Raw genomic sequence first — 13,201 nt, 5'->3', positions numbered from 1 at the left:
AAATATTTAAATGGTCTAAATTTTACAGAATCTTGTAAATGAAGTATCAGAGGTTTCAAAATACTGCGACTGTAAGAAAAAAATTAATCACTTTGAGCTGACCAGATATAGAAAGGTTACCATTTCTAGAACTGTTCTTTCTAGAAGAATGTAAATGATAATAAATTTTGGGCTGATGCAAAGCATTTCATTTTATTTTCAGCTTATGTGGCATTTCTCCCTTTCTACCAGATACATTTCAAATAAACTCTCTCTTAAATACACATATCAAAAGATTTTATTTCTGAATAACCAAAAGAAAGTTTCAGTAAATCTGCAAGAAAAGATTATGCTGTACAATTTAAGTTGTAATTTTTAATCTGATCTGATCTCAATTTGTAACTATTCTTGATTCCCCAGATGCATTCTCAGCTAATGAACATTTTTTTGGAGATATGTCACCCACCTCTAGACTTGTCAACTGCAATTTAGAGGTAAATTAAATCAAATATTTTACAGACAGAATTTGAATATGATTACCCTGAATCACCATATCAACATGATCTTGTCAGGGAAAGTTTCAAAACAGAGTGGTGGATTAAACCAGTGTGACTCAGGAAAAACTGGCCTGAAAAAAAATAATTGAACTTTGTGCAGAAATTGTGGCAGTTATTAGGTCAGAGTTTCACTGCAAATATTTCCAACATTTGCAGGTTTCACTGTACATTTATTGCACCTGTATGTTAGATGCCTAATTTGACAGCCTTTTACAAAGCCATCAGTAATCTAAGCTCTCGGGTCCTTAGTCCAGAACCGGTCAGCCATCACAAATCCTCAGTCAAATGCCTCAGTAAATCTGCTCAGTATTTCCTGAGGCTTCAAACAAGAGTGGAAGGGTAAGGACTAGCAAGTGCTATTCAAGGTCAGGCATTCTTCCCTGGTTACAACTGGTCAAGTAACCAAGTACCAAAATAAAACCCTGAAAAGCCCTAGAGAAATTCAGTGTATTCCTAAAGACTTGACTTTAAAAGGTAAGTCCATTTAACAGCCAACTAAAGTATTTCTATACGGTTATGAAGTAATCTACAAAAATGTATAATAGGAATAAGATTTTCTATTACATTGTGCAGTATGGCCTGAAAACTTTAAAAAAAAAATACAAAATTTATATAAAATATACTTATAAAATTCCCCGGAAGCTCTCCATAAAAGACAGCAAAACCTCTGAGAACAGCATGGCCAGAGAGGTAAAACCTCCCCCCTTCAGCAGAGTATCGGGCACAGCTGTCTGTCTCTGCTTCACATACTCAAATTTGAGGCCACTGACAGAACTCTTAGTGCCATTTCTCTGGGGTCTTTCCTTCCAAGCAATAATCCTCACACACGCTCAGTGTTAATGCTGTATAAACCTCAGAAGTTTTAGAAATGTCCTTCACATAAGTATTCAAGAATGCAAAGGCTTATCTGAACAATAGGCAAATACATCTTGGTCTAGATACCGCAGGATTTGGCCAGGGTGGAAATACAGAGGGACTTATCTCCTGGATACTATTTTAACACTTTTGTTTGGGGAAGAAACCAAGAAAAAGCAGAGGTTTGGGGAATATTTCCAGATCCCATTTGTAATCGGAACTATGACACTTGTCATATATCAATTATTTTTCACTACTCACTGCTTGTTCTTTTTTAAAGAAATTAAAGTTGACAGGAGTAATTGTAGGAAGATTACCGAAGTGCTGCTACACAGAGAACAACTGAATGGTACATCGTGGTTAGAGTAAGATCATTAAAGGACAAAGAGTTAGAAAAACCTTATTGCATATAAAATAGAAGAGTAATTGCACAGAAGGATTTATATTGGAAATAAGAAAATTAACAACGGTGGGGAAGAAATCCAATAAATGAGTGACCCTAAAAGAGAATATGCATTCTTGTCTAATATCCAATGTGCAGCCAGGTATTAACCAGATGTTAGTAAACAGAGAAAATCTAAGAAAATAATAATAAAATAAAAAAAACAGAGCACATTTCAAGCCTGAAATATTCCTGAGTTTCTATCTTTACAATCTTTCCGCGTTTGCAGATTATACCATGACAACAGCTCTGTAGTTGACTGCAAACAACAATAAGGAATGATGTCTCCCAGCACTGAAAATTATTTTTTAAATGTTGATGCTATAAACACACCGACCACACCCTGCCTCTAGGTCACAGGGATATCACCGTGCTTAATATGAGCCACTCCACTAGCAGCAAATGTACTACTTACGATGTAACAAGCTGATGCCCTGAGGCCACAGGCATAATGGTGGCTTGTTGGCTTTAACTTTATATTCTCTTGTTTATTGATTTGAAACGAAGGAATTAAAGAACAGTGGAGATAATAGCTATGATGGCATTTGCTATTTAAACAGGGATTTAGAGGTCTCCAAAATATGGATTGTTGACCTTGTTGAAGTCTTATTATTGTCTCCTATACAGACCTTTGTTTTTCAAGCTCTGTACCAGGGTCTACCACTTGTAGTACTTCTTGGGCACTTGTTCCTCAGTAGATCCTTAACAGGACACACCATAATGGCTCCTAAGAAGACATCTCCATTTTTGGAGACATACGACATAAGAGACTGCAATGAACCTTTGGAGATGTCTGCAATCTCTCGTAGCCAATGTGGCTGCCACACTGGCACTTTCAGCCCACAAAGCTAAAAATATTTTGGAGAATTGCTGCAGCAACGGTGTGCAATAACCACCTTGCTGTAGGGAGAAATTTTTATGCTTTCAAGAAGCCTTTCTGTTTGCTTTAGGAGCTCATCAATTGTGCTAGTGTATATATGTCATGAGCTAATGGTCCTAAAAGTATCAGTGAGCAAAATAAAGTAGTTACAAAAAAGCAGAAACTCTCTAGAAACACGTAACTTAGAAAAACCAAATAGTTTTCTAGTTTATTTGCTTTGTACAACTGAAGTGAATATAACAAAAGCGACCAAAAAAACCCAAAAACCCAAAAAGAAGAAACCCAAAGCTCCTATTCTAGTGGGTCACAACTGAGCAACATACTTTTCTTTTCCTTGAAGTCTAAATCACAAACACAAAGAATAGGTGTTTAGGATAGAAATACTTGTAAGGCCTTCAGCCTTCATAGCTATAATCATGCATAAGAAGGTACTATGACCAGATCTACCTCATTTATTCCAGTGTCTTTATCCTACAATAACATTCAAGAAGAGTAAATAAACTCTTGAAGAGTCAAACAAATTCCTTTCTTGCTTCACCCACATTTGGAGTCACTTCATGTACAAGTACATAGAAAGGAAACTCCAGTAACAGACTATTTGCAGCTGAGTACAAAGCAACTGTGTTTTGGTTTTTTTTTTAAACTTTGTACACATGATGGAACTGAGGTTACTGTAAACTGTTTTGTCTTGGACAGAGGGAAAAGCCCAGCTCAGATAAGCTTTTGGAAAACTTTTACATGGACTATATATTTGGATGTGCAAGTGCATCTTTCCCTTTTGTAACAACCCACCTATTCCCCGATGATGTTTTATCAGCAGGATAACTGTATGGAGGAAAAAATATTGTTGACTTGCTGAAGTGTAAATTGATTTGGGGTTTATAAAAAGTACATCACGGGTGCTGATGGCACACCATTAAGAGAATACCGGGCTCGGGTCTGGCTGCAGACAGAGCTCTTGCAGTGGGACAAGGCTGCGCACGGTTCCACACCAAGCTCTGAAATTCTCTTTTCCTGTAACTTTACACTCCGCGCATTATTATAAGCCTCCCTCTCCCCTCTGTTTATACACCTTTTTCTGTGTGAAACTATTGTACTTTGTGTGCAATCTGATTTCTTCGCAGCCCTGCAAGGTAGACCTCCAGGTCTGCAGCTGACTTCTGCCAAACCCCGGGAAAATAATTGCCGCGTGGCACTTACCTCTCCTTCTCTGGGCCACGGCCTTCCATTCTGTGTGTATTTGCTTTGATTCTGGCGCTTCTTTTGCCCTCCATCAGCAAATTTGCACAGCAAAGGCTCAGTGGGGGCTGTGAAGACAAGAAACCCAGTCTATATTAGCATCCCCCCCAAAGAAAGTGATTATACCAGCAACAGTAGTGCTTTGTAATACTGATCTTTTGAAGTAAAATCTTGCCTTCTGCAGATATTTTTTGCCTCTTTTAGCCTTGACTCCACTGGCAGCTGTTCTTACTAACTAAGCTTCAAAAAATATATACTGGCAGCCCTTAAAAGAATTTAGCAAATATTGTTGAAAAAATAATCAGCCTACGCAGAATGTTAAGTTGCTGTAGTGGAATAGTAGAGTCAGGCATTAGTTCCAGCTAAGTTAGACACGTATTCATGACCAGCGTTAGTGCAAGGATAAACATTGCTTTACTAAAGCAGCTTTCTGCTTTTACTGTAAAAAACTTTGCAAGAATCTCTTTAAGGAATAAGTGTTCTCACTATTTTTCTGTTTCTCGGCACCCAATCCTTTAAAAATCTGAATAAACAGAATAAAATAGAGACTTCTGCCAAGCATAGTCCAATTAGCTTTCTTTTCCTCTTAACTCCTCTTTTAAGCAAGTTGGCAGCTGAGAAAACCCCTTTCCTCTCCAACTGAGATCTGGTGTGTGCAAATACAATAGTCGGGGGGCCGGAGCCCCGGCAAGAAAGGACATTGAGAGAGCTGCACACCCCAAAAGGCAGCTCACAATAGGGCCCCCTAGTGAAGGAATTACCACACATCAAACGGGTACAACAGGAAGGGAACTTTGTGTCTTGGGATCTTTTCCCATCTACCCAGCTTTTAACAGCCTCCTAAAATACTTTTCAGCCAAAACTGTAATTAGCTTGCCAGCGGGAGCTTGCTTTTGCTGCCTCCTTTTAAAAAAGAGGGGCCAAATTCTACCCACTTCATTAGGTGTATGTCAAGACCGTCCTTTATTGCCAACAGGTGAGTAAACCAGTATTGACTTGGTTGAAAGAAATCTAAAAATGATGTGTCACATCTGAATTTTTTCAGGAATTTTTGGGTTCCCAAGCATGCAAAGCAGATGCTGTAGTTAATTAACCATGGGTTTTGATGGGAAAAGGCAAGAAACCTGTTTTTTTTCTCTCCTTGATTCCTGTTTCTGGGAAGCTAGAAATGTTGACAGAATAAAAGTGCAGGGACATGAAGGAAATATTGCAGTGAGGGGGTTAGTCAAGTTGATGACTTATTTATTTGTAATAAAAATTACGGTTTGGTTAAAGGGTGAGATAAGTTCATCTAATATTAAAACAAGTTCACTTCCCCCTACCTCTTAGCTACAGCCAGCTCAAAATGCGTCAGAAAGCACATATTAAAACTGTGACCACTTCAAAACTGTGACTACTTCCAAACTGCAACCAAGGAGCGATGCACACAGAGAATCTCACATCAAAAACACAATTTCTCATTGGGACAGCATCACTTTGGCTACTTCTGAAGCTTTAACAGCTTTGGTTTTTCATTACCATTTTACCAGGCTAGTAATTTCCAAGGTCACTAGAAACTGAACTGCAGGGAACAATCCATTATTGGCAGAAAGCTCGACTGTGTGACCCCAGAGGTCCTTCCCCACCTCTGACTTCGATTATTGTATCAGGTTTTGGTAGAAGCAATGCTCAGCCAACCATTTTAAATTTAAAATAATGAAGGTTTAAAAGCATCCAGGTGGCTGTGGAGATTCTTTCTGCAGATGGAGAGATTTTACAGGGCTGACTGCCCTGCACTTTCACCAGTTTTACTCCACAGCGCGATGCTGCATGATTTCAGAGCGGTTACTTACAATTCACTTTGATGTGATGGTGAGGGAGGAGCAGGTGCTAAGCCAGCATTAGAGAAAGACCTATTAAACGTCACATCTGAAGCTTCAAAAGCTTTTTGTTTTAAGCACTGAACAACTATCAAGCAACATTCGATACCATTAGGAGGAGCATGCAAAACCAACCTGCACGTTGGATATTTACACGTGCCATGATCATCTGCTAATGTACACACACGGTATTAGCCCATATACTATGATGTGGTTGAGCAAGCTAGGAAGTCATATGGTTTACTACATATCCTCTCTCTATATTAGCCAACCACAAAGAGGAAGCTGTTGCTTTTCTGGACTTCCCAATATCCAACATTACCATCTGACAACCTCTTATTTGTTAACTTGGGGCTTCCTAAAGTTGAGTGAGATTGAAAAGAACTGCCAAACAACATTACCTATCTAGAAAAAAAGTGAAAGACCTTGTACAGGCCTTTCAGGAGGTAGGGAAGAAGATGGAAAAGGACAACAGCACCATGCCCTTCACAGGCAACTTTCTGCACGGGAGGGTTATATTCCTCTACAACAAACTGACGGGGATTCTGGGGGAAACGTCGATCTGTGTTGATCAACTTTAACATAAGCAAAAAGATTAAAAAAAATGTTCTAACAGGAAGACAGAGTCCAGATAAGATGATTTTGGCTTGGTGTTTTTTGTTTTAAAAAAACCCACAGGCCCGTAGCATACTGTATTCAGCAAGACAGAAAATTATCTTACTGGCTCTGAAGTGGTCTAGGTCTTAATAGTTTACATCTGGAAACAACTATGGTAACCAACCTCAAACTATAAAGAAATCAAATTAATAATCTTTCTTCTTACAGGACATAAGGTAGAGTGTAACAGAGTCTTAGGAGTTCAAACATGTTGCTCTAAGTAAACAGAAGAACTCAAATCTCTGGTTTACTTCAGTCCTCTTGAAATCCCTCGTAAGAAAGGTTCTCTTAGGCTTTGTAAGATCAGATGCACATGAATATTTGACATTAGTATCATCACTCTTACTAATCAAATACATAACAACAGAAGATACCAGAAAGAGCATATCGTATTCCACTACATCAGCAAACTTATTTCCAAGGAGAATTCTTTTCTAATGCATCTAGGAAATGTCAAAAGTGCTTTAAAAATAATAAATTTATTTCAGGAAAGAAAAAAATTACTATTAGGTAATATGGCTAGCAATTCAGAAAGAAAATATTTAGGAACCATTCAAACAATATCAACGTTACGTGAATAATATCAAAGGATTGCAGCAAAATTGGGATATTTTACCCCCAAATACTTCAGTAAGGGAAAAAGGAAAAGGGGAATCTTTTAAACTTGTTCTGCTTTTGCTGTCTCCCATGCCAGACAGATACTCTTCAATTTGTGCGCTAAATTTTTACTTTTCTCCTTTTCCACTGTATGAACACACTGACTGAAAACAAATGCCTGTATTCCTGCCTCTTCTCTCACCTTTTATACTGCTGACTTAATAGAAAACATGATTTGGATATGTGTAGATGTTCATATTTTGAACCGATAAGCTCATCTTTTTATATGGTTCTTGACATCGTCAGATTTTTGAGCATGTGTGGTATTTTGACGCATAACTGGAAAATCTACTGTTGGTATTTTCTTGTCAGAAAAGTGAGAATTGATTCACTTGAGACAAACTTCAGGCTATTCCATCCTGATAAACTCTTCAAGATAGAAGGCACTGCTCTTTCTTTGACTTCTACCTGACAGTAACAAACAGAAATATCAAGAATAAATAACAGTCTTAACCTGAACAAGGTTCATTAAGCCATAACCCATTTTTCAATGCTTGCTGTGGTTCCCATCCAAACCCTGCTCTAGTTAATAAGACATAAATAGCCCTGAACTTGGCTTTCAGTCCTGAGAAGGAAGCAGGATCAAATTGATAGTGCTTCTAAACAGCATTTGCCAAGATATTCAGGGCTGCTTTAGGAGAGGGCAGTAGTTGCTAGTGTTCAAATTCTGTTCCCATGGAAGTCAATGGCTAAAGCCCTATCTCTCTTCAATCAGGCCCTGAATTTACTCTAAGAGTTCAGTGGAGGTGAAAGAGAGAGACTAGTTTTATGTCAATCAAGCCTGTCGATATTGTTGGAGTTCCCTTAGGAGATCAGCTTCTCATGCTCTGCTACTTTAGACGGACGACTGTGCAGACACACAGCACTGAACTGCCAAAAGGCTTATATCACCAAAAGCAACACTGGTATTTATAATAGGACAAAGCCTTTAGGTGGAATGAGATGGGGATAACAGTGCCCCCTTCTCGAATCTGGCAGCCTCTTAGAAATGTTCCATCTCAGGAAAGCTACTTCAATTAAATCGGAGAATTCAACAAAAAAAGCAAACCTCTAACTAATTCTGAATAGATAATTTCCTTATTCTTTCATTCATCGGAAGGCAGATACACTTGAGCTTCTACATATGCAAAAATGTATATATTCATGAGCATGTGCTTCATAAAGGAAGATGAAAGCTGTCATTTGCATTCAGTGAATCTTTTTCATTATTTCAGGTGCCCTGAAACTTTTTCTATGTTAAGAGTTACTTAGAAAAGCTTGTCCTCCACATTTCCGATTCATAGTCATATAGCATCATCTGTCCAGCAATGGCAAGAATTATGTATATAAAAAAGTAGTAACAAGAACATATTTATGTATCTAACTGCTTTGACTATGAATATTTTTGAAGACAGAATATTTTTCAGCATGGCAGGAAGAGTTTAATCTCTTCTTCTCATCCTGTGCAAAAATGACAGTAACATTTCCAGTAGACAGCCTAGCAACAAGTGCGTTGTGAACATTCATGTGGGTCTTTAAACACCTTCATTTTGTTAATGTGAAGAAAACTGATGAGAAAGTCATTGGTATATCAATGAATGGTCAGTGCACAGTCAATGATCTTTTTCAAAGTATGTTTTTATGAGAAAGTTGGATTAATTTATTTTTCAGCCTTGGCAAATCCTCCTCTGCCATAAAAACCGGAGCAGAGCAATAATTGAGTTCACAATTACACCAAGCATCCAAACTGATCAAGCTTTGATAACTATTTTTCTTCTTAGCTCCCTTCCAAATTGTAAGTATTTTGATAACATTTTCATATATGAATATCTGATTGAAACATCCATGCAGGAACCAATGCCTTTGTCTGCCACAGATCAATTGATTTTAGTCTTTAAGAAAAACCTCATCCTACAGTAACATCAAAGCCACTTCATAAGCAGACCTGTTTACTCATACGGTATTTTAGAGGGAGACATAAGAGACACAAAAGATCTAGAAGCAAGGCAGGACAGAGAAAGTTAAATTTCTGATTCTACACCTGGGCTTAAACAGATGTACCCAGCAGGACTATGGTCTTTACAGAACCTGCAGAGTTTCTTTAAAAAATTAATTTTGCTGTAGTAAGCTTTAAAATTGCAAAAGTTTCAGGACCCCATCAATAGAGCGGCTCTGCCCTAGTTGAGTCCACTGGCTTCTAGGAAAGTTTTGTCACACAGTACTAACTCATCCCAAGGTCACAAATAAACAAAGTTCAAACTTCAAGGAAGATTAGAAAACACAACTATCACTATTCTGCTCTTGGAAAAGGAAGATGAAGAATTACAAAAGATGGTACGTGACACAAAGGACAAAAGGACACACAAGGACAAAGTGTTAGCTGAGTAAGGAAACTGCAAGTGATGAAGCAAATAAACACATCATCCTACCCCACATGGAGTGTTTGACTTGTTGAAGGGCAGAGTTGATAATTTTGTGGAGTAACAGATTTTGTCTCACAAGTCCACAATACTGGATGCAATGTCACAGGACTGACTCTAACATATACACATAGAAGTATAATGAAAGCGCTCTATTACATGTTCAAATGATTCCTTGCTGCTCAGTGTTTTTGCAAGAGCTGGTGCTTCTACACCTGTCAAGCAATATACAGAATATTTGTCCAGCAGGTTTACAGTTAAATTTAACTACATGATATTCAGTGGACTTGTACAGCTGATTATGAAAGCACAAGAATGAGTTAACACTGCATTTTCATTTCTATAACATACCACTTTCGAAATATAATTATAGAAATTGGGGAAAGAGCTTTACATAACAGAAAAGTACCCCAAAGCAACAATTAAAAAGCAAACATCTGTTTGGTTAGCAAGAAAAAAAAAAAGTGATTTACTTTTGATAAACTGCATTGTAGCTTAAGTAATTATCTCTAGTTCACCTCTTTGTCTTAAGAAATGGGAAGCAATCCTTTCATCTTTTTGTATAATAATTATTTCTAAAGAACAAGAATATATTAGAAAAGGAAAATAAATCCCAGAGGAGAAATAGTGTGTCAAACATAAAGTTAATGTTTCTATTCTGTGAAACAGAAATTACTTGGAGCAGGTAGTACAGCTAACTGTATGCATGCGTTGGAGAAACAGCATGCCAACTGTGAAGTGTGGTCCAGGTCTTGTCACAATTGATGCAAACACTCCAAACTACATTAAAAGGTTATAGTTTTTAATAATAGTATTGTTGCAGAATCCCCTATAAAGATTTGTTAGAGCAGATCAGAAGCTGGAGTGTCCTTTCTATGAGAAACTGCAACATTCCTTTTACAGGTTTTTTTTGTTTAAAAAACTGTTTTCATTTTTAAATTTCCAGTAGAAAAGCAGATGGAGAGTGCCTGATTGAGGCCTACTAAAATGCTCCATTCCAATGTTGCTGATAAGGAGAAACTGTTAGAATGCATTAAATTATTTTATGGAGATAATGTATAGAAACAGATGCTTCAATATGGTATTGAAACTTAAATAAAATCAATCAAAATAGCAAAGCTGAAACGCAGTATTAAAACAGTGCTGAAATGTTGTAAAACGATGGCATATTTTAATTTTAACAATCTCCATTTTCCAACCAACTCTAGTGCTGGTCTCCACTGGAGAACGTGAATGGATGAGGAGCCAATCCAGATCAGAATTATGGGGTTCATTAATTAACTTTATTAACTAATAACTAATTAAATAGTACACTGCACTTTAATGTTGGATTCTGCCTTTATTTTAAACAAAAGGCCTGCATCAGAGCTCACGGAAGTTAGATAGAGATTCTCAGTGAATCCAAAGCCACTCTACTGAAGCCTAATTTAAATTTGAGGTTAACAGCGAGCAAGAGCAGAGTTGGGCCCATGAGTTTTGCCAGAGAAAACAGCTCCCTCAAACTTGATGATACAGCGACATTCTGCCCCATTGGAGGTCCCCAGCGTAAAGCCAGAAAATACCAGGCCAGTGAGCTGGTATTTCATATTCATGTTCATCCTTTGAGCCCAGTGCTATGACAACTCTTCACAACCTTAAACTACTGGCTGAAAAGGAAGTGGGGTTTTTGAGGACTGATTTGTTTTGCAGTTTTAAAATTTCTCCAAGAGTCTTTACAGCAAAAAAGGAAGCCCTCTTATAGAACGACCATGCAATTAAACCAACTAAGTGTGTGCAGCAGTTTGCAGAAATCATTTCACGCACCATTGCTCAGACCTGTGACTTTTGGACAGGACCCATAACCAACTAAAATTTGGGGCACATTGTTTTAATGTGCCAATTCTAATCACAAAACATAGAATTTGGCTGGGTTAATACCTCCTGCAAAAAACACTTTGATAGACTCCCTTGGATTCCTGCCTCACTGGAAGAGCCATGTACCGAAAAATTGAGACAGTATCATATTTTGAAGAGGAGTTACAAGTTATTCAAAGCACTTCACATATTATCTGTGAGATAAACACATATTGAATCAAGTAGATATAAATATTTTTTGTTGTTGTTAAATAAGCAAAGCCCCACACTTGCTCAATCAGCAATCTTAAAAGCAACCCACCTTTCCATGTTTGAAGAATTTTTGTATGCAACTTATGCGCCACAGCTCCCCTGTATTTCTCTCATGCCAGAGTAACTAAGCAAGAAAAAAGAAGAGCCTATGTAGCCTTTCTGAAAACTATGCAAGTAATTAGTAGAATAAAGATATGATAATGCAATGGTCCCCTATCAAGAGTTTCTCCCCGTTGACAATAGCTGACAAGTGTGAACAGTTTTCAAAGAACAACAAAAAATATATTTTTTATGCTTTTGTATAGATTTTGCAAATGCTAATTACTATCTGGAATACTGAATTGTATGATTTAAAAAGAAGAGGGGTTGCTTTTACCATTTTTATGACATTGACTTCTTGTACAATTACTGCTGCAGAGGCTTATTAGACTACACATTTGGGCAGGAGTTGATTCCTCCAAGTGATATGAAAAAAATGCCAAACTTAAAAAAAAAATAAATCTGGAAAGCATTTTAAAACATTTTACTGTTTTTCATTTTGAATTCCTAGACCGTGACTTGCCACACAGGCACATGCTTCTACCCTGTCTGACAAGGAACTAAGAAGGATCAGTGAATAGCATCCAACCCAAGATCCGAAGATCCAGTGAGACTGATGACAATACTTCAAATACCCTTAATGGGTTTTAGCACAGGTTCCTAGCCTATAACTTGAACTGGAAGCAAATACAACAGCAGTTCCACTGAAATCTCTCTTACAAACTTTTTTTCTCCCAGCATTTTCTTTTTCAGTGCCACTACTCAAAAATTACAGGCGCTACTGTTTTCCTGGGGCTTTAAACTTACAGCTGCAATCCCTTCATACACCATGTAAAGAAAGTCAAGACAACCCCCTAGCCTGTCATCAGGAACCGTTTTCAGCAAAAATACAGAGCGAGGTTCTGCTGTCTCAAAGTGTTGCCTCTCATCCCAGATAAGCATTAAAGCTGAAAATTCATACGTAGCAGCAGTGAACTAGAGGACAGGTCTGAGTCGTATCATGTTTTTAAACAGGTACCACCCTGACTTTAGTGCATTTACTTCATACTGGTGTACCACTTGATTGCTTCTGTACCAACGTACACTGGCTGTGTGTGGTCCCAGGAATCCAATCTGCAGGTAAAAGATTTTTGACTGAAAAAAACTCATCCTCTAAATGTGAACCCAAAGCCACTCTTTAAATCCCCTCTGAGACTGCCCTATGAGCTTTTAGGAAGATTGTACTTCATATACCTTTTTGCCCTCTCCCATAATCTCAAGAAGTTATTTTGTTTGGATGAAAATGGAGATCTTGTATTTCTTACTGTTCAATTATTAAGGAACAGCAACAGAGTCCGCTTCATCTGAAAGGCTCAGCGATTTTTAAATGATCTCATGTACCGTAATTTATAATGGAAAATCAGGTGCAAATAGTGTGAGACGCTTTCTAGTTCTCCTCTAATGGAAATAAAATGAATCCCTGGTAATGGGTGACCCTACTTGCTTCTGTGGTCACCCATTTTACTTTTTAGTGTTCTCTTTAGCAGTCTCAG

The 13,201-nt window shown here is 37.8% G+C and overlaps 1 protein-coding gene across 5 annotated transcripts in view; it reads right to left on the bottom strand.

Moving 5' to 3' along the window:
* RBMS3 (RNA binding motif, single stranded interacting protein 3) overlaps positions 1-13,201 on the bottom strand; it is a 343,935-nt gene that overhangs the window by 79,049 nt on the left and 251,685 nt on the right. For 4 of the 5 annotated variants that reach the window (XM_009882163.1, XM_009882167.1, XM_009882165.1 and 1 more), the window contains exon 6: positions 3,914-4,020. In XM_009882163.1, coding sequence (XP_009880465.1) covers positions 3,914-4,020 — 107 coding nt within the window. Of the gene's footprint in view, positions 1-3,871; positions 4,021-13,201 lie in introns of all 5 variants that reach the window. The other variant, XM_009882166.1, reaches the window with a different exon arrangement.

The sequence above is a fragment of the Charadrius vociferus genome, unplaced genomic scaffold (assembly GCF_000708025.1).
Source record: "Charadrius vociferus isolate BGI_N301 unplaced genomic scaffold, ASM70802v2 scaffold303, whole genome shotgun sequence".
NCBI lineage: Eukaryota > Metazoa > Chordata > Aves > Charadriiformes > Charadriidae > Charadrius > Charadrius vociferus.
The sequence above is the reverse complement of the archived record's forward strand: the minus strand, read 5'-3'. Positions and strand labels throughout refer to the sequence as shown.